Source organism: Schistocerca gregaria, chromosome 2, assembly GCF_023897955.1.
Source record: "Schistocerca gregaria isolate iqSchGreg1 chromosome 2, iqSchGreg1.2, whole genome shotgun sequence".
Classification (NCBI taxonomy): Eukaryota; Metazoa; Arthropoda; class Insecta; order Orthoptera; family Acrididae; genus Schistocerca; species Schistocerca gregaria.
In genome coordinates, this window is record NC_064921.1 from 568,028,014 (window position 1) to 568,048,458 (window position 20,445).

The following is a 20,445-nucleotide window of genomic DNA, read 5'->3' on the forward strand; positions in this document are numbered from 1 at the left end:
TATTTTTCAGGGAAATGTTGGGAAAATTTGTAAAAAAATGTTTTTGAATGAAAGAACGCACAAGTCTAGTGTTCCACTATAGCCTAATGCAATGAAAGAGTGGAAGCGAAAACGTCTTAAAGGCCATATTTGTCAACAATCAGTAGAATGTAAAAACAGTTTCTCTCTGTTTGTACGTGGCTTATTTGTACCCAAAAGATTGACAATATTTACCTCACAGAAATATGCTGCACGCTGCATCAGAGAAACAATAACGAAACAAATTAGAAAATATATACTTCTTTAAGAACGTTCTAAGTGTCACACCAAGAAACGGACTGGGTCCAAGCGCCAATAACGATGTTTTTGAAAGCTGATTCTCCCAAAGAAGATAACAACAATCATGTTATGTACTCGTATTTACACAATTATTGCCGTTACCAGTTTCTAACAAATATGGTTACCTTCATTACAATCCTTGTTGTTTATATTAGCTGGCTGTTTTTTTCCAAGGACTAACATAAACAACAACGGTTTTAATGTAATGTGAACTACCGCCAGAAAACAAACTGTCAGTTCGTAACCGTTAACGGCGATGGTTCTGTAAATAAATAGCATTGTTAACATGGCTGGTTGCTGGTTTATTCTTTGTAATAATCAGCTTACATCTTGCACACAGACACACTCTTAAAAATGTCAGTAGTTTTTGTCATTACTATTGAGGCACTACATTACGTACGTGACAACACAAGTTTTTTTTTTTGGGTCATCAGTCTACTGACTGCTTTGATGCGGCCCGCCACGATTTCCTTTCATGTGCTAACCTCTTCATCTCAGAGTAGCACTTGCAACCTACGTCCTCAATTATTTGCTTGACGTATTCCAATCTCTGTCTTCCTCTACAGTTTTTGCCCTCTACAGCTCCCTCTAGTACCATGGAAGTCATTCCCTCATGTCTTAGCAGATGTCCTATCATCCTGTCCCTTCTCCTTATCAGTGTTTTCCACATATTCCTTTCCTCTCCGATTCTGCGTAGAACCTCCTCATTCCTTACCTTATCAGTCCACCTAATTTTCAACATTCGTCTATAGCACCACATCTCAAATGCTTCGATTCTCTTCTGTTCCATTTTTGCCATAGCGAATCTGCTTTTGATGTCTTCCTCGCTCCGTCCGTCATTGGTTATTTTACTGCCTAGGTAGCAGAATTCTTTAACTTCATTGACTTCGTGACCATCAATCCTGATGTTAAGTATCTCGCTGTTCTCATTTCTACTACATCTCATTACCTTCGTCTTTCTCCGATTTACTCTCAAAACATACTGTGTACTCATTAGACTGTTCATTCCGTTCAGCAGATCATTTAATTCATCTTCACTTTCACTCAGGATAGCAATGTCATCAGCGAATCGTATCGTTGATATCCTTTCACCTTGTATTTTAATTCCACTCCTGAACCTTTCTTTTATTTCCGTCATTGCTTCCTCGATGTACAGATTGAAGAGTAGGGGCGGAAGGCTACAGCCTTGTCTTAGTCCCTTCTTAATACGAGCAATTCGTACTTGATCGTCCACTCTTATTATTCCCTCTTGGTTGTTGTACATATTGTATGTGACCCGTCTCTCCCTATAGCTTACCCCAACTTTTTTCAGAATCTTGAACAGCTTGCACCATTTTATATTGTCGAACGCTTTTTCCAGGTCGACAAATCCTCTGAACGTGTCTTGATTTTTCTTTAGCCTTGCTTCCATTATTAGCCGTAACGTCAGAATTGCCTCTCTCGTGCCTTTACTTTTCCTAAAGCCAAACTGATCGTCACCTAGCGCATTCTCAATTTTCTTTTCCATTCTTCTGTATATTATTCTTGTAAGCAGCTTCGATGCATGAGCTGTTAAGCTGATTGTGCAATAATTATCGCACTTGTCAGCTCTTGCCGTCTTCGGAATTGTGTGGATGATGCTTTTCCGAAAGTCAGATGGTATGTCGCCAGACATATATTCACCACACAAACGTGAATAGTCGTTTTGTTGCCACATCCCCTAATGATTTTAGAAATTCAGGTGGAATGTTATCTATCCCTTCTGCCTTATTTGACCATAAGTCCTCCAAAGCTCTTTTAAATTCCGATTCTAATACTGGATCCCCTATCTCTCCTAAATCGGCTCCTGTTTCTTCTTCTATCACATCAGACAAATCTTCACCCTCATAGAGGCTTTTAATGTATTCTTTCCACCTATCTGCTCTCTCCTCTGCATTTAACAGTGGAATTCCCGTTGCACTCTTGATGTTACCACCGTTGCTTTTAATGTCACCAAAGGTTGTTTTGACTTTCTTTATGCTGAGTCTGTCCTTCCGACAATCATATCTTTTTCGATGTCTTCACATTTTTCCTGCAGCCATTTCGTCTTATCTGCCCTACACTTCCTATTTATTTCATTGCTCAGCGACTTGTATTTCTGTATTCCTGATTTTCCCGGAAGATCTTTGTACTTCCTCCTTTCATCAATCAACTGAAGTATTTATTCTGTTACCCATGGTTTCTTCGCAGCTACCTTCTTTGTACCTGTGTTTTCCTTCCCAACTTCTGTGATGGCCCTTTTTACAGATGTCCATTCCTCTTCAACTGTACTGCCTACTGCACTGTTTCTTATTGCTGTATTTATAGAGTTAGAGAACTTCAAACGTATCTCGTCATTCCTTAGACCTTCCGTATCCCACTTCTTAGCGTATTGATTCTTCCTGACTAATGTCTTGAACTTCAGCCTACTCTTCATCACTACTATATTGTGATCTGAGTCTATATCTGCCCCTGGGTACGCCTTACAATCCAGTATCTGATTTCGGAATCTCTGTCTGACCATGATGTAATCTAATTGAAATCTTCCAGTATCTCCCGGCCTTTACCAAGTATACCTCCTCCTCTTGTGATTCTTGAACAGGGTATTCGCTATTACTAGCTGAAGCTTGTTACATAACTCAATTAGTCTTTTTCCTCTTTCGTTCCTTGTCCCAAGCCCATATTCTCCTGTAACCTTTTCTTCTACTCCTTCCCCTACAACTGCATTCCAGTCGCCCATGACTATTAGATTTTCGTCCTCCTTTGCATACTGCATTACCCTTTCAATATCCTCATACACTTTCTCTATCTGTTCATCTTCAGCTTGCGACGTCGGCATGTATACCTGAACTATCGTTGTCGGTGTTGGTCTACTGTCGATTCTGATTGCAACAACCCGGTCACTGAACTGTTCACAGTACCACACCCTGTGCCCTACCTTCCTATTCATAACGAATCCTACACCTGTTATACCATTTTCTGCTGCTGTTGATATTACCAGATACTCATCTGACCAGGAATCTTTGTCTTCCTTCCACTTCACTTCACTGACCCCTACTACATCTAGCCTTTACATTTCCCTTTTCAGATTTTCAAGTTACCCTATCACGTTCAAGCTTCTGACATTCCACGCCCCGACTCGTAGAACATTATCCTTTCGATGATTATTCAATCTTTTTCTCATGGTAACCTCCCCCTTGGCAGTCCCCTCCCGGAGATCCGAATGGGGGACTATTCCAGAATTTTTTGCCAATGGAGAGATCATCATGACACTTCTTCAACTGCCGGTCGCGGTGGTCTCGCGGTTCTAGGCCCTCAGTCCGGAAGCGCGTTACTGCTACGGTCGCAGGTTCGAATCCTGCCTCGGGTATGGATGTGTGTGATGTCCTTAGGTTAGTTAGGTTTAATTAGTTCTAAGTTATAGGCGACTGATGACCACAGATGTTAAGTCGCATAGTGCTCAGAGCCATTTGAACTTCTTCAACTACAGGCCACATGTCCTGTGCATACACGTTACGTGTCTTTAATGCAGTAGTTTCCATTGCCTTCTGCTTCCTCATGTCGTTGATCGTTGCTGATTCTTCTGCCTTTAGGGGCAATTTCCCACCCCTAGGACAAGAGAGTGCGCTGAACCTCTATCGGCTCCTCCGCCCTCTTTGACAAGGCCGTTGGCAGAATGAGGCTGACTTCTTATGCCAGAAGTCTTCGGCCGCCAATGCTGATTATTTATCAAAATTTAGGCAGTGGCGGGGATCGAACCCGGGACCGAAGAGGTTTTTGATTGTGAATCAAAGACGCTACCCCTAGCCCACAGGTACACAATACAGATATACAACATTAGAACAGAAATACAACATTAGGTTTAAGCTGGTTGAACTGAAATGAACAAAAAGCACATTCTTAAATTTTGGAACATCAGAGTAAACTATATTTTGGCCTAAAGACCATAATCCATCTACTAAAGCATGTTTGAAAGACTTTCTACTTGATTTTTCACCTGATGAAGTCAAGGAACAAGCAACAAATACCGAGAACAGAACAACACCGAAAAGGGCACTTTGTGAAAAAATGGCGCTCCAATTTCCTTTCTTCATAACTAGTGGATGATCGTCATTAATTTTGTTCATTTTATTATTTGTTCTTTACTTCCGCTCACCTCCTTCTCATCTGAAGACTTTATTACATTTAGAATGTACAGTTCTTTAAATATCTTACGTTTGTGGTTACGAGGAACCTTCTGAAAGGAAGTTACACATGTCGTCCCACGCTAACAGCTGTCGCAATAAGAATAACGGATTTTTAGGAGTGAATACATGCTCTGGGTTTGCTGTAGACACAGTACTGCTGCGGTACGGATAACACGTGCATCACAGTGTGTCATTTACGTACTCAGTAATGGCACCCGATAACGACTCCATAGCATTTATATCAGGTGAATATTGTAGCCTAGACATCAATGTGAGTTCATCCTAATGCACCTAAAACCACTGTATCATGGTTATGGCTCCGAGGCACGGACAATTACACTGCTGAAAGATGACGTGGCTGTCGGGAACACATCAAAAACAAAGGCACGCAGTTGGTCCGCAACTTCGATTACCATCATAGATACGACGCAAGTCCAGGAGAATATCTCCCACAGCATAATGCTGCTCCCACCAGGCTGCGTTCATGCCGCGCTACTCGTTTCGAGCCATTGCTCACTTCAGTGGCGGCTTTTGTGGAGACGACGATCAATCTAGTGTAGAAAATTTGATTAACCCGGATAGTCGAAGTGTTTCCACTGATCAACCGTCGAATCCCGATGGCTCCGTCCCCGCTGCAGTCGTAACTGACAATGTCGTTAGGTGAACATATCAACACGTAAGGGCAGTCTTCAGCGGAGTTCCACGTTCAACAAAGTACTATGAAAAGTGTGTTCCGAAACACTTGTGCGTGCACAAGCCTTGTGCTCATTCGGCAGAGATGTCACAGATGAGCACCTAATCCAGTGTACAGAGCAAGCAAACTTCCGATCCGCACGTTCCGTGAAGAGTGGTGAAGATCGAACCATTGAGAGATTAGTGGTGGGTTCACTGTCCTTTCACCTCTTTCCGCAGATGCTCATGGCAGTAGCACTTGAATATTCCACCAGCTTCGCTTGTTTTGAGATAATCGTTTAGAGGCTCTGCGTAATAATAATCTGCCCGTTGTCAATGTATCTTATCTCAATGGATTTCCCCATTTTCAGCCCATATCTTCGCTGTCCGTGTCTGTTCCGCTTACATACTTCTGTTACCGCGTCACGTGCCCGCAATGTCACCAGGTGCAACCCAACGTTGCGATGGGCAGTGGTCATAATGTTTTGCGTCAGTGTATATACCTGTGTATGTAGGTAGGTAGAAATATAAAACTAAACGACTGGGCCGATTTCAACCAGTCTTGGTATACACAGCCTCTTGTGTCAGTCAAGAATTTCTATGGGGGCACGAACCACCTACGTAATATAGCTCAAGAAGTATGACGCATACAACGAGATGCGTGAAAATATGCCGCAACGTGCATGACGTTTAAATTTATTACTTCTGTGCTACTAACTCTAGTCGCAAGAAACGTAGTAGACGCTATTAACATATTCCACAAAATGCACCTATTAAATTATGTCATAATGCCAAGCACATTTCAGAAGATATGACGTCATAAACAGTAAGACGCATGAAAAAATACCGCATTCTGCATGTCGGTTGTATCTGTTACTTTGTTGCTACTAACTCTATTCACGACACATTTTAGAGACAGTATTCCCATACACCGTTGAATGTACCTACATAATTATCGGTTTACGACGTCAATCAGCACTGAACTACTTGAAAAACTGCCGCATCATTCATTACGTTTAAATTTATGACTTCTTTGTTACAATCTCAACAAGCAATATATTTTACAGACAGTATCCACATATGCCACTGAATGTACCCACACAGATCTATTATTTTATGACACGTAGTTCAAGAGGTATGTCTTCATAAACACTGAGACTCATGAAAAATGATGCATCATGCATTTACAATTATTCTTTACTACTGAGACAACCTGCTGTCGAGTCAACGTAAAGAAATCCCTGACAGCTGACAGCGTTCTTGACAGCTATCAACTGTTAAGCGCAAACAGTTTCAGGTGAAAAAGATAGCAATCTTTAGAGCTATAAAGAAGCGTCTGGACGTTTACTAAGTCGCGATGTAGACCCGTAATGCATCTGCGACCGGTGTACAGAAAATGCCCGGTTTACTGTACTTACACATGTGTGTATTATACTTATTTTTTTGTAAGACTGTTTCATAATTGTAAAAGGTGTTTTCATGAATACAAGTGAATGAAATTTTTTCGATATTACACCAAAAATACAATGCATTTTTTGTTTTAGTCTCTAACAGGAAATTGACAAAAAGAATACCGAGTTAGTGCTGGGTTTGTCAGCTCGTATGTTATAAAGTTTTCATTTGGAAGACAATTTTGCAAAAATTACTAGATATACAGGAAATAGAAAAATAGCAGGTGATAGGGCTTCTCTCAAGGTTTCTACTACGGGGTGCAGGTGCTCAGTACGTACACCGATTTTGATGCGACTAACTAAGGGGTTGTAAAATAATTTCTGTTCGAAGGCCTTTCAGTCCAGGACTGGTATACCAGTCAGGCCAAATTGTCGTGAGCATTGAGGCAAACATTCCACGACGCACCAGATGGAAGATTCCCATTTGGTAAAACACCGTGTCCTGCTCCGTGAAGAAGTCCGTACCTGCCTGCCGCAATCCCCGGTCCGAAAGGAATCCACCAATCGTCGAGCCTACAAGCGTCTTCTTTAGGGGATCAAAGATGATGACCTCATGGTGGGAAGAGGGGTAATCAGGATTCTGGGGCACGTGTTCGAGTGTCTCTCAGTTCAGTTGGCGTAACTTCTGCTTTACGACATTTGTGATATGGAGATGTTGGTTACCATGAAGCATCACCAGCCCTTGGCGCAACATTCCATAAAGGTGGCTTCCGACAGACATGCTACCCCATATACACTTCATTTTGAGGTGGATGTCTAACGATGTTTTCCCTTCGGCAGATAAAAAGAGTAACAGAGTATTCATCACGTTGGGACTCATTTGGTAATAATGTCGCCAAAGTTGACGTGTCCACAATTACCGCAGTCACGCCGGGAAGACATGAATGCATCACTAAACCCTTGCTTCCATGTCGGGGCTTATGCGCCTGCATCGGAGTCGCGCTACGTTACATGCACGTCGCAACAACGCCGTCAAAACGATACTTTTCGAGCGCCCCTTATACACTAATGGCCGATAAAATTACTACACCACAAAGATGACGTGCTACAGACGCGAAATGTAGCCGATAGGAAGAAGATCCTGTGATACGCAAATGATTAGCTTTTCAGAGCATTCACACAAGGTTGGCGCCGGTGGCGTCACCTACAACGTACTGACATGAGGAGAGTTTCCAACCGATTTATCATTCACAAACAACAGTTGACCAGTGTTGCCCGGTGAAACGTTGTTGCGATGCCTCATCTAAGGAGGAGAAATGCGTACCATCACATTTCCGACTTCGATAAAGATCAGATTGTAGCCTATCGCCATTGCGGTTTATCGTATCGCGGCACTGCTGCTCGCGTTGGTCCAGATCCAATGACTGTTAGCGGAGTATGGAATCGGTGGGTTCAGGAGGGTAATACGGAACGCCGTGCTGGATCCCTCGGCTTCTTTTCACTATCAGTCGAGATGACAGGCATCTTATCCGCATGGCTGTAAAGGATAGTGCAGCCACGTCTCGATCCCTGAGTAAGCAGATGGGGACGTTTGCTGGACAACAACCATCTGCACGAACAGTTCGACGACGTTTGCAGCAGCATGGACTATCAGCTCGGAGAGCATGGCTGCGGTTACCACTGACGCTGCATCGCAGACAGGAGCGTCAGCATGTCAGTTCTAGTCAGTTCTAGTATAATATATATGTCCAATGAATACCCGTTTATCATCTGCATTTCTTCTTGGTGTAGCAAATGTAATAAGGTTTTAATGGCCATTAGTGTACGTAAGTGCAGTTTATTCAAGTCACAGCTACGACAAGCCGCAATGTAGACAGCTTTGCAAATCTGTTCACCGGGTTGCCTGTCTGCATGAGCTCTCTGATTCGGTGCGACAAAACAGAGCGGATGATCTGTCTAAATACATGAAATGTATTCGCACTTGTGAATGTAGACAGTCGTCACCCATATAACGGAATGAAGACAATCAAAAATTGTACAGTACCAGAATTCGAAACCGGATCCCCCGCTTATAGCGAGCAGTCGCCTTAACATTGCACGACTATGAGCACGACTCATGACCTGATCGAATTCCCATATGTCGTCAACCAGGCGTCCACAGGCTTTACTACTTCATCCATTACCTATATTCCCCAACTAGGGAGATATTTTACTTGAAAGGAAATAGCCGTGTTTTACCACGCAAATACCGAAGTAATATTTGATTTCTGGTTTCCATCTAAAGTTTATTTTTCTCCTGCACACCGACAAATATCAGAGGTTTTAGAGGTTACCACCCGCAGTTTACTGTTCTCCTCGACGCGTGTAAAACCTCCGATGTTTTTCGGTGTACGGAGTAGGATGAACTGATGATGGAAACCCGTGTCCGAAACCGTCATGCACCAAAGCAATAGAGCATCACATTTATATCAGACGAGGCCTCTCTACGCAGTACCTAGCTGCCTCCTCTACACTGGCGATCGTGACAGTCGCGATCACAAAATAACAAACAACATCGGCAGACGCTCCGCCTACGGTCCGTCAGCGTAGAGTGACGTTTGCTGCCTGAGAGGAGGCCTAGTAGACGGCAAAACTCTAGCGCCGGGCGGGAATATCGGTATGACTCCACATAAAGCACATCACTGTTAGGCCGATAACAGCCACGCACAGCCACAGACGTCGCTACAAATTCTGACTGCACAGGGAAAGCCTGGCCGACGTCAAGCGGCTTGTAAAGTTTGCTGCGATGTACGCCAGGGCGAGATCATTGCGCTCTACATAACCGCTTTGAAAGCGTCGCAGTCTCCCTCTGCTGACGACCTGTGTATCTGCTTTTTTGAAAAAAAAAAAAGTGTTTGATATTTACACAAGGAAGGATAATACTACGAAAGTTCGTGTCCACCTCAGAGACTAATCAACTTGCACGTAAACAGTCCGAAGAAATAACCAGAGTGAGAGAGAGGCCAAAATTCACAGCCAGCTTTAGCGAAACATGTTGTTAGTGGTTACTTTAAGTGAAGTACGGCACTGTCCCAACAGTTCACGCTCCTCCGGATTATCAGCGTGACGTCACTGTTTCTGATATGGCCGCCTTCCTACGTAGTCTCATATTAGTTGGTGCAGCGTGTAGCAACGACGAAATTAGGCCTTTGATTCCGCTGTCCGAAGCGATATAGTTAAACAAGAACATAAAAAATGAAACAGCAAAAAATTACATACATATTTCGCTTTTCGTTAACAATATGAAGTGTTCTAGCGTATCTCCTTTGCGTCGTCACTCACACCCAAAACTACGACTAACTGGTATTCGTAACATCAACAATCGCAGTGTAGTTGATTGTGGGTTTCTATTGACAGTTTAAAGACTGAAGCTGTTATGTATTACGTGGAGTACTAACACGGGCATCTATTGAATCCATAGTATTGGGCCATCGGTTTTCTGCTTGGTTTAGTCCGGACCGCCACGCTTTTCTCTCTTGCTTCAACTTCTTTATTTGTGATGTCTTTACACTTGTCCTGTCATCCAATCCCTTCCTTTTATCCGTCTATTCCCATTTTCTTTTCGTCGCTGTTTCTGCGTAGAACCTCCTCACGTCTTATCTTAAGAGTTCAACCATTTCTCACCAACCTTTCATAGCACCTCATCTGGAATGCTTCGATTCCCTCCTTTACGATTTGCCACATGGTACGTACTACTGGCATAAGGTTGCCTGGGAATTGAAAGCCAGGGAAAAATAAGGATTCAACACCATTCGTATCAAGATTTTTGAAAACACTCCTATTGACGTGAAGGAAAAAAAAAACCGTCCAATTAGGTAAAACAATTGAAGAACAATTAGATAATTGATGAAAATATCTCTTCAAAGATTCTTAAGGGATTACATACAAAACTGAAGAATGCCACAAACAGTGTGTTATAACAACTATAACGTGATATGAAAACAGTCTCCAAACCCGGCAGGCAATAAACATCTTTAGAATGTGTGTAACCAAAAGACAACAAATAATTCAGTGTTACCTAAAAGGAAGGAAAAACAATGGGACGAACGGGCCTAAAATTACTTAGGGTATGCCCGATACGCTGCCCCTTCTCTAAGCAACCTCTGGGTACACGCCCCAAGGCACAGCATACAATGGAAGCCTCATGAACAGAGGAGTAACTTTTATGCAAAACGAGTGAAAATTTTAAGTCATCAGAGTACTTGCAGATAGCGTAGGCAAAACAATTGTGGTAAGCCGGTAACAGATAAAAAGGCAATAGGCCAAGGGAGCACCCCAACTTTGTAAAGATGTTCAGTTGTCAACTGAGATTCAGCTTCAAACCACGTCTCGAGATAGAAACGTCAAAAACTTAACCATCGCACGGTACGGAAAACATAGGTGGAAGGGAGACGCAAAAGGTTGGATAGTGAAGCTACATTAAACACAAGCTTTGCTTGAAAGAATAACCCTCCAAAGTATATGCAACAAGATTTGCTTCTTCCTTCCGCCTTATTTGTTGGCAAGTTAGTTTTAAATGTTAATAATGGATCATCTACGACTTCCTTATCGATCTCCACTTCTGTCATCAGATAGTTTCTCCCCGTCGTAGAAACCTCCAATGTACTCTTTCCACCTATCCTCTATCTCCTCTGCTTTCAAAACCTGGGTTCTTAACACCTCTTAATAATGACGAACTGGCCGTTAAAGTTCATCGAAGACTGATTTGACTTTTATTTGCTGATTTTGTCCTTTCAATGCCCATATACCTTTCGAATTTTTCGCGCTTTTGAAGTAGCCAATTAGTTTCGTTCCTAACAGACTTGTATTGCAGCTTTCCTTCATTTTCATGAATATTTGTATGCACCTGCTTTCGTCGATCAGTTGAATAATTTCTTCAGTTAGCAGAGATTTCTTTCAATTACTTTCTAGTATCTACATTTGCCTGTCCACCTTCTGTGGTTTCCCTTTAAAGGGCTGTCCGTTCTTGTTCAATTTACTTGCAATCTGCGGTGCTCATTACGAAATTATTTGTGGACTGAGGTAACTTGTAATGCACCTCATCATGCCTCAGTACTTCAGTATGCTACTTCTTTACACATCGGTTGTTCGTGGCGATTCACTAGAATTCCAGTGGATACCTCATTTTTGGTATAATAGTGTTTTTCGGGGCTAAGTAGGGCAACTGGTATAAAGAGTGCTTTCTCTTTTCTTCTGCAAAAAAGTAATAAGTAGATTAAAGCTAATTTGTTTACATAAATGAAATTGTTTATGTTCAGCAACCAGTACTCATGGATTTTTTATGCAAATTTTGCTGGATAGTCCTATAATTGTAGACCTCGATGTCGAAAGCATCTAAAAATACATTTAAGTAAAATCGTTTATCTGTATATTTCTTGCAAGTATATATTATGTATGTCACGTAGCGTATAAAACAGGGCCTCAATTACGAAACTTCAATGTCCGTTTCATTGAGTGGGAAGCTACTCATAGGAATTCGACACTTCCACTGTCAGCACTTCGCAGTAATGTTTCACGACCCTCTTCCGAGCCATTGTTTTATTTGGTTTAGCCTATATAACATAAATTGAGTTTTTAGCCATAATGAGAGAATGAAGCTATGATTCTGCAAATAGTACTTATGCGAGCCGTTGATCAATCTCAGTCTGAGGACTTTTCTCTTGTTACAGCTGCGCGGCGATCTCGTCTTCGTATACCCCGCCCTTGTGGCAGCACGAGTGCAGTCTGCAGTCGCCGGGGCACAACCAGTGTATTTCTATCAGTTTGACGCCGTCACCAATCTTAACATGTTGAAGAAGGTCTTCACCAAAGAAGATATTGCCGGTAAATATGTAATTCTGGATTTGAAAATGTCCTACCTTCTTTAGCAGCACACATTAGAGAATATTAAAATCCGATTCTGGATCGAAATATAAGGGGCTATCTGAAAGTTTCCATTTGACGACCGTACATGCACAAGCGGTATGCCTATCTGGAAAAATCTCCGTGAGTTCTGAGGCAATCATCCCACCGACACACCAGGCTGAAGATACGCGTTCGGTAAAACAACATCTCCGGTTTCCTGAAGAATTCCATATACCAGCTGCATCAGCTGCCGACAGAATCGTCGTTCCTGCAGGGCCTTTTTAAAGAACCCAGGACGTTATAATCACGTTGGGAATTATCAGGACTGTCAGTGGGGAGGGGGAGGGGGCGGGGGGGGGGGGGGGCTCGCCCCAAGTGTAATGGATAAGGCTGGCTTCCCAGCGCGACCAACATCTTTTGTCGAATTGCGTCCAGCACAGAACATGGCGGACCATTCCACAATGGTCGTTTTCGACAGGCAGGATGCCCCCATTCTTCATTCTCCGTTGAATGTCGTTATTTGTCACTCGGCAACCAAGAAAGGAATAACAGCACGTTGGTTCCGTTCGGACATGTCTGGTTATAATGTCACCATAGTTCACGTTTCCACATTTACCACATACACGTCGCAAATGCCAAATTAATCCGCTGCATACATTTAAGTGCTTATATGTACAGGCATTGGAGTGTACTACGTTGCATATGCAATGCACCAACGCCCTAAAATGGAAACTTTTTGATCGCTTCTTAAAAAAAAAAGTATAACGGTATAATGTCATATCAGGTTGAACCACAATTTCTTTTTGGAGAAAATATGTAACATACAATGTAACATACCCTGCAGTGATAATTGGTTATATTTATAGGGGCCTCTCATGGCGATGACATTCCTTATTTCTTCTCCGGAGAAATGTTTAAAGACATACCAAAAGGACCGGAAACGGTGGAAGGAAAAGCAATAGCGCGTATGACCCGTATGTGGACTAACTTCGCCACTAAAGGGTAAGTACTGCAGTTGAATAATAATGTACCTTACGACAGTACATGCCTGTCGTTCGAAGCTGTAGATATGACTCTTCTTCATCAACTCGTCTTGCGCCATGACAAGGTTTTTAGTTTTGAATAAACCGTTGACATAAGAACAGAAATAATTGTAACGATGGCATGTAAACTGGTCAGACAAAATATTTCTTACCCCATTAAAAGAGCACACTGGTAATTTTCGAGCGCCCTCGATGATGCAGTATTGTTTCTGTTCGGTCATGTGACCCTGCACTACAGACGTAAATCATGGCAGTACAGTGGTGCGCTTGTGCCAGTTAGTTTTATCGGATCAGAGCAGTGAGATCGCTCAAAGTGAAGACGTGACAGGATGGCAGGAAGAACGAGTCGAGATCTGACCATACCGTGAATAAAGTTGCCCAATTAGTCGAATGTACCACCTTGGACTACCTAACGTACGAGGATGGTTTGATAAGTCGGTTAAATTTCTATTAAATAATAGAGCATTTTTGCTGCGCCTTCATGATTGGTAAGGTTGATTATTCCACGGATCAAATAAAGAATTTCAACAGCGTTCAGTGGAAAGTTGATTGTTAATAGCCGTCTGAATTCGCCAGTGTGCTGACTGCGATTGAAAATGGACAAAGTCGAGTTTCGTGCTGGTATTAAACATTTTCATTTGAAGGGTTACTCTGCCGTACAGATAAAAACATAACTGGATGAAATTCACATGGACTCTACGCTATCATAGAAGACCATTCACCTTTGGATTACAGAATTTGGACGTGGTCGGACAAGCACCAAAGACGAAGCATGCTCCGGCCAGTGGACAATTGTGGTCACCACAAGGAAAACCATTGACAAAATCCGTGATGTGGTAATGCAAGGCCATCGAATAAAATTTCTTGAGATTGCTGAGACTGTAGACATCGCAACTGAACGACTGAATAATATCCTCCGTGGAGAATCGAATGTGAAAAAGATGTCTGCAAGGTGGCTGTCGCGATTGCTCATAGTCTATCAAAAGCGGGTCGGGCAAAAATTTCAACACGATACCTGACGACGCTTAATTGAAATCCGCGAGACTCTTAGCACCAAATTGTGGTTGTTGGTAAAACCTAAATCCGTAATTACTCACAAGAATCAAAACGACAGTCGAAACAATGGACAAAGACTAATGAAAGTTGATAGAAGCAGGCAAAGTCAATTTCATCATCTGGTAAAGTGGCTGCCACAGTTTTTTCTAGTATTCCTAAGGAATAATTTTATAGATTACATGGAACATGGCAGAACAGTAACTGGGACCTATTATGTTTCATTGTTGGATGACTGAAACTTGCATGGGCTGAAAATAGACCACAGTTAGTACACAAAAAGTGCTATTTCGCCAGGATAATCCACCATCCCAGACACCAGTGAAAACAGGAGTGCAGGTGCATGAATTGTGTTCTGAAGTAGTTCCTCATCCACCCTATTTAGTAGACCACCAAGTGACTTCTTCTCGTACCCTATATTGAAAGCAACCGAGCGAGGTGGTGCAATGGTTATCATTCAGGCCACGCTTTCGGGTTGACGGTTCAAACCCGCGTCCGGCCATCCAGATTTAGATTTTTCGTAATTTCCGTTAATTACTTCAGGAAATTGCCAGCATGGTTCCTTTGAAGGGGCACGGCCAAACTCCTTCCAGATCCTTGACACAATCGGAGCTTGTGCTTCGCATGTAGCGGCCCCGATATTGACGTGACATTAAAATCAATCTTCCTTCCTTTCTGTACTTGCTAGAAATAAATTTTCATCAAATCATTAAGTGACAGTGGCAGTCACTGGGTATTTTTTGCAGTCAATGAGTATTTTGCAGAGTTTGACACAATCTGTATATCTTATAGGATGAACAATCTGGAGGGTCGCTGGACCATGTGTATATCCCTCGAAGCAAACTATATCGAAAAGAAAAAAATGAGTTGTTTACGAAACAAACTTTTTTCCAGACTTATCAAATCACCCTCGTTCTACTCGCAGTCATTTAACACACTGTAAGAGCAGCGGTTTTATAAATGTCCTAACTGACTTTTTACGAGAGAGATATGTTACTAACTGTCTGTTTGGAAACCGACAGTAATTGCTGCTGTCAGTGAATCCGGCCCATATCAACCAGTTGTCGAACAATAATTGCGAACGAGACTGCATGGAATGGAAACTTGGAGTCGGGTGCCTCGCAACTGACCAGTGCTCTCAGCGGCCAGTGTTCTCATTAGCTTCAAAAAATGTTCAAATTCGTGTGGAATCTTATGGGACTTAATATTAGCGTCACACCACCTTGTTTTATTTAAATGCATATTTGTTTATCTGTACGTCGTAACATTATGATTACCATTTCACAGGAATCCCACACCAGATCCTGATGATCCCATTTTGTCTGTGACTTGGACTCCATTCAAGAAAGACAATCTCTGCTACTTGAACATCACAAAGGATGGCCTGAGCGTCGAGAAGGACCTCATCAAGGAAAGGATGGATTTCTGGGACAAGCTCTTCAGACTGAGAGCATGATTGCACTCAAGACAAGCACCATGAAAAAAGCTGCTATGCATTGCAGTGCTATTCCGTTGACTCAGAAGTAACTTAACTGATTTATGTAATACTGTAACAGATCCATTTGTGTATGCTGCAATCAATAAACGGAATTCCGTATGAGGAAATCTCAAGACAGTAAAAAAGACTCAGAATCTGACAAAACCAGAAAACTATTTCAGATTATTTATTGGAGATGTTGTCCACGCTGAATAAGGTTTACCTCCTCACTAATGTTCTCTCACTGACACCTTCAGGAAGAATATCTTCCAAATCGTTACACCCTTTTTATGAGTAAGAGTAGCACACAAGAAAAACCGATCTGTAGCAGTGATATCTAAACAGTAGAACATGACGTTTTCTTTTGAGTCATCTGTCATCTGTCATCTGTCTTCTGCGTACACCAATAATTCCTCTCCTGTACCATCCTCTTCATCACAGAGTAGCACTTGCAACCTATGTGCTCACTTATTTACTGGAGGTATTCCAGTCTCTGTCTTATATTCCGTAGATCATGTAATTCGTCTTCACTTTCACCCAGGATAGCAATGTCTTCAGTGAATCGTATCATTCATATCCTTTCACCTTGAATTTCAATTGCAATCCTGAACCTTTCTTTTATTTTCATCATTGCTTCTTCCGTAATCAGATTGAACAGTAGGGAGGAAAGAGTACATCCCTGTCTTACATCCCTTTTAATCCGAGAACTTCGTTCTCAGATTTGTCAACATCTTGCACTATTTCACATTGCCGATCGCTTTTTACAGGTCCACAAATCCTACATTTTATGTTACCCCTCAGTCCCTATAGCTTACCACTATTTTTAACATAATTTTTAACATCTTGCTCCACTTCACCTTGCCAAACATTTTTTCCAGATTGACATATCCTATGAACGTGTCGTGACTTTTCTTTAGCCTTGCTTCAGTTATCAACTGCAACGTCAAAATTGCTTCTGTGGTACCCTTACTTTTCCTAAAACGAAACTAATTGTCATCTAACACATCTTCAATTTTCTTTTCCATTCTTCTGTATGTTATTCTTGTAGGTTGCTTGGATGCATGAACTGTTAAGCTGATTGTACGATAATTCTCGCACTTGTCGGCTGTTGAAGCCTTCGGAATGGTATACATGATATTTTTCCGAAAATCAGATAGTATGCAGCCAGACTCATACATTCTATACACCAACGTGAACAGTCGTTTTGGCACCACTTCCCACAAGGAGAAGTGGAATTCATGTTTCATTCTCAATGTCACCATTGCTCTTGATTCCGCCGAAAGTCATTTTCACTTTCCTATATTCTGAGACAGTTCATACGATAGTCATTTCTTATTCGATTTCTTCACATTTTTCATCTAGCCATTTCGTCTTAGCTTTCTGAACTTCCTACTTATTTCATTCCTCAGCGACTTGTATTTCTGTATTCCTGAATTTCCGTGAGCATTTTTGTACTTCCTTCTTCGTCGGTCAACTGAAATATGTCTTGTGTTACCCAAAGTTTCTTCGCAATTTCTAACTCCTGTGATTGTCCTTTTCAGAGATATTCATTACTCTTCAACTGTACTGTCTACTGAACTACTTCTTACTGATGTATCTATAGCCTCATAGAACTTCAAGCTTATCATTCCTTAGTCCTTCCTTATCCGGCTCCTTTCTTAATGATTCTTCCTGACTACCCTCTCAAACTTCATGACTTTTGACTTTCCACACCAACAGTTAATGCCTAAGATTCTTTAATGAAACTTTTGTCCTTCTCGTCGACCGCTAACTAGTTCAACAAACTCCATTAATTATCTACACCACCCAACTGTCCCTCTGTTGTCCGTTCCTCTTAATGTAACACACAGATTAGTCTCTGCGGGCATAGCCTCCTGAAACAGAAAATGTAGATTTAAATATTATATAAAAGTTTACGTATGACATGCAACGTAGATGACATAAATGAAAGGAAAAATCACGTTAAATAATGTACACAACAAAATTTGTCACACGTTATCCTATCCCTGTGTCATCTGGCTCTGATAGTCACACCTCGCACTACGAGTATTAATATATCCAGAAGAAGCTATACTCAGACCACAAAAACCACGAGAAAAAAGGAGTGAAACTACCGAAATATTGTGTTGTAGATTGTAGACCGATCCATTACGTTACGAAAAAATGTTTAACTGTTGAAATGAAATTGGTTTTTAGGACATTTACATTGAGACTGGCTTCGAATTTTGAACTTGTGTAAATCTATGTCCGGCAAGCTATATTCCCGTCATTAAAAGATCTACCTCCCATGTGAAACGAAAAACTTGATCGCTGATGGGTAATTTCTTAACCTGTATAGGGGTTGTTATCTTATACCACTATCAATCTAAAAGTTATTCGTTTCTGCAGAGATTTGATTATAGAGGGTATTACACTTCACACTTAAATTAGTTTTCTTAAATGACTGGGAGATAATAGCGGACGTTGTAGTTAAGTAGCATTTCAGGGGTTTGTAAACATTCTATATACCTGTATACAATAAAAATATTTTCCAGCTTCTCCACATCTCTTAAAACCACTGGACCTATTTCAGTGAAACTTGGTGCATAAATTAGTCACTGTCTGGAAAGAATCCCTGTGGGGTAAGATCCATGTAGCTATTAAAGGGGCGAAGGTGAAAAAGCAATTTAAGTCATGACAGGTGAAAACCCTGACTTTATTCATACAACATTTGGAAACGAGAGCACTTAGTGGCTTCCATCGAACTTTATACTCGATTTCAAACCTTTACGAAAGTTTCTCGCTGAGACCCCTCTCAAAATAATGAAAAAAGAAAAGTTTATAACTTACTACATTTTCGTCTTACTGTAGTGAACCTACCGCATTAGGCACAACGTTTTAATGTCTTACTTCTTTACGAATCACTGTATTGACGACACATTTTTCAAACAGTGCTAACATGAACCGTTGAATGTATCTGCAAAACTATGTCATTCTACGAAAGTTACTTCAGGACATATGCTGCCATAAACACTGAGATGCGTGAAAAGCTGATGCACCATGCATGACATTTTAATTTATTACGTCTTTACTACTAACTCTTTTCCCAGCGCATTTCACTGGCAGTATCTAATTACACCACTGAACGTACACGCATATTACATCATTGCACGACACCTTGTTGATGAAACGTGACGTCAGAAAGTTTGAGTGGCGTAAAAACTAAACAGCTGGATGAAATTCGGTGGAGAAACGTGTGAAATACGCGTAATTATATTTGTTAGCTATTTGAGACGTGCATACCCTGGCAAAAGTTGTGGGGAAAAAGTATCTGGTATAGCGCTGAATCGTTTGCAACCAAACTTGGTCCACATTTTACCTGCTATCTTGAAAGAAACACAGCGTGGGCAAAAAGGAAGCAGCAGCTTCAGTTGGGATGAGGTTGATAATTTGATGAAAAAAGATGCGAAAGAGAAAATGGAGAGGGAAGGGGATGGAGGATGGAGAAGTAATTGGACAAAGAGGGAGGGAGGGAGAGAGAGAGAGAGAGAGAGAGAGAGAGAGAGAGAGAGAGAGAGTATGGGAGGGGAGAGGGTCAAAGAGAGGGCTGTGAGGAGGAGAGGATCGGAGAAAGGGGAAAGAGAAGTGCAACAGAGAGGTGGGGGAATAGGAGGAGAGAGACAATGGGTGGAGGGAACGGCCAGAGGCAGACGGAGGAGGAGGTGGACTAACGGAAAACCTGTACAATGCTGCGTACTCAGCTGGTACATATTGGAGTGAGTACATGGTGAAGGGCTGCGTTTATACAAATTAAATCTTCTCAGCAGCGAGGGCATAACTGCACCAAATGAAATCAAATGTAGAAGAATTTCGCGACAAGGACCAGCTGTGGATTCCGAAACAGGCTCTTAACTGTCAGCACGTACAACCGTTTATTTTCTGGTGCTTGCCATAGAAAGAAGGAGGGAGGCTAATGTCATCTATCAGGACGCTGTAACTTACAAACTGATTGTTTGGCAACGACTTTCTCTTCAGTTTAAAACATCTTATTAGTATCATAAAAATTCTAAACTGATAGCGATATCTAAATCCAAATTTTGGGCGTAAAAAAATTACTTTATAATGAACTCCAAGGCTATAAGTGTTTCCATAGTTTAAAAAGGAACTACATGTCTTGAAGGAGTGTAATAACACGATAACCAAACGATTTTAATTGTTTTTAATCTCTAAGGACGTTACACTTAACAAGAAAGTCTAATTAATAATAGATCAAAACCTAAAGAATATATATTGCTGATCAGCGTTGGCCACAGGGACACATACAATACACCACCACGTCGTAACACACGCGGCAGCACAAATAAACAGAGCAACACTTGTACCAGTGTCAATCTATTACGTTTACTACCCTGGCCCAATATTATATTCATCCACGTCATAAAAGC

General features: G+C 41.6%; 2 protein-coding genes across 4 annotated transcripts in view; both read left to right on the forward strand.

Annotated features, from left to right (window-relative positions):
• Positions 1-16,149, forward strand: part of LOC126332772 (juvenile hormone esterase-like) — an 83,748-nt gene extending 67,599 nt beyond the window's left edge. Inside the window, exons 8-10 of the mRNA XM_049996655.1 lie at positions 12,274-12,427; positions 13,315-13,450; positions 15,832-16,149. Coding sequence (XP_049852612.1) covers positions 12,274-12,427; positions 13,315-13,450; positions 15,832-16,000 — 459 coding nt within the window. The 3' untranslated portion in view covers positions 16,001-16,149. The remainder of the gene's footprint in view (positions 1-12,273; positions 12,428-13,314; positions 13,451-15,831) is intronic.
• The window catches only part of LOC126332740 (juvenile hormone esterase-like), a 292,229-nt gene that overhangs the window by 152,585 nt on the left and 119,199 nt on the right, over positions 1-20,445 (forward strand). The window lies entirely within an intron of this gene.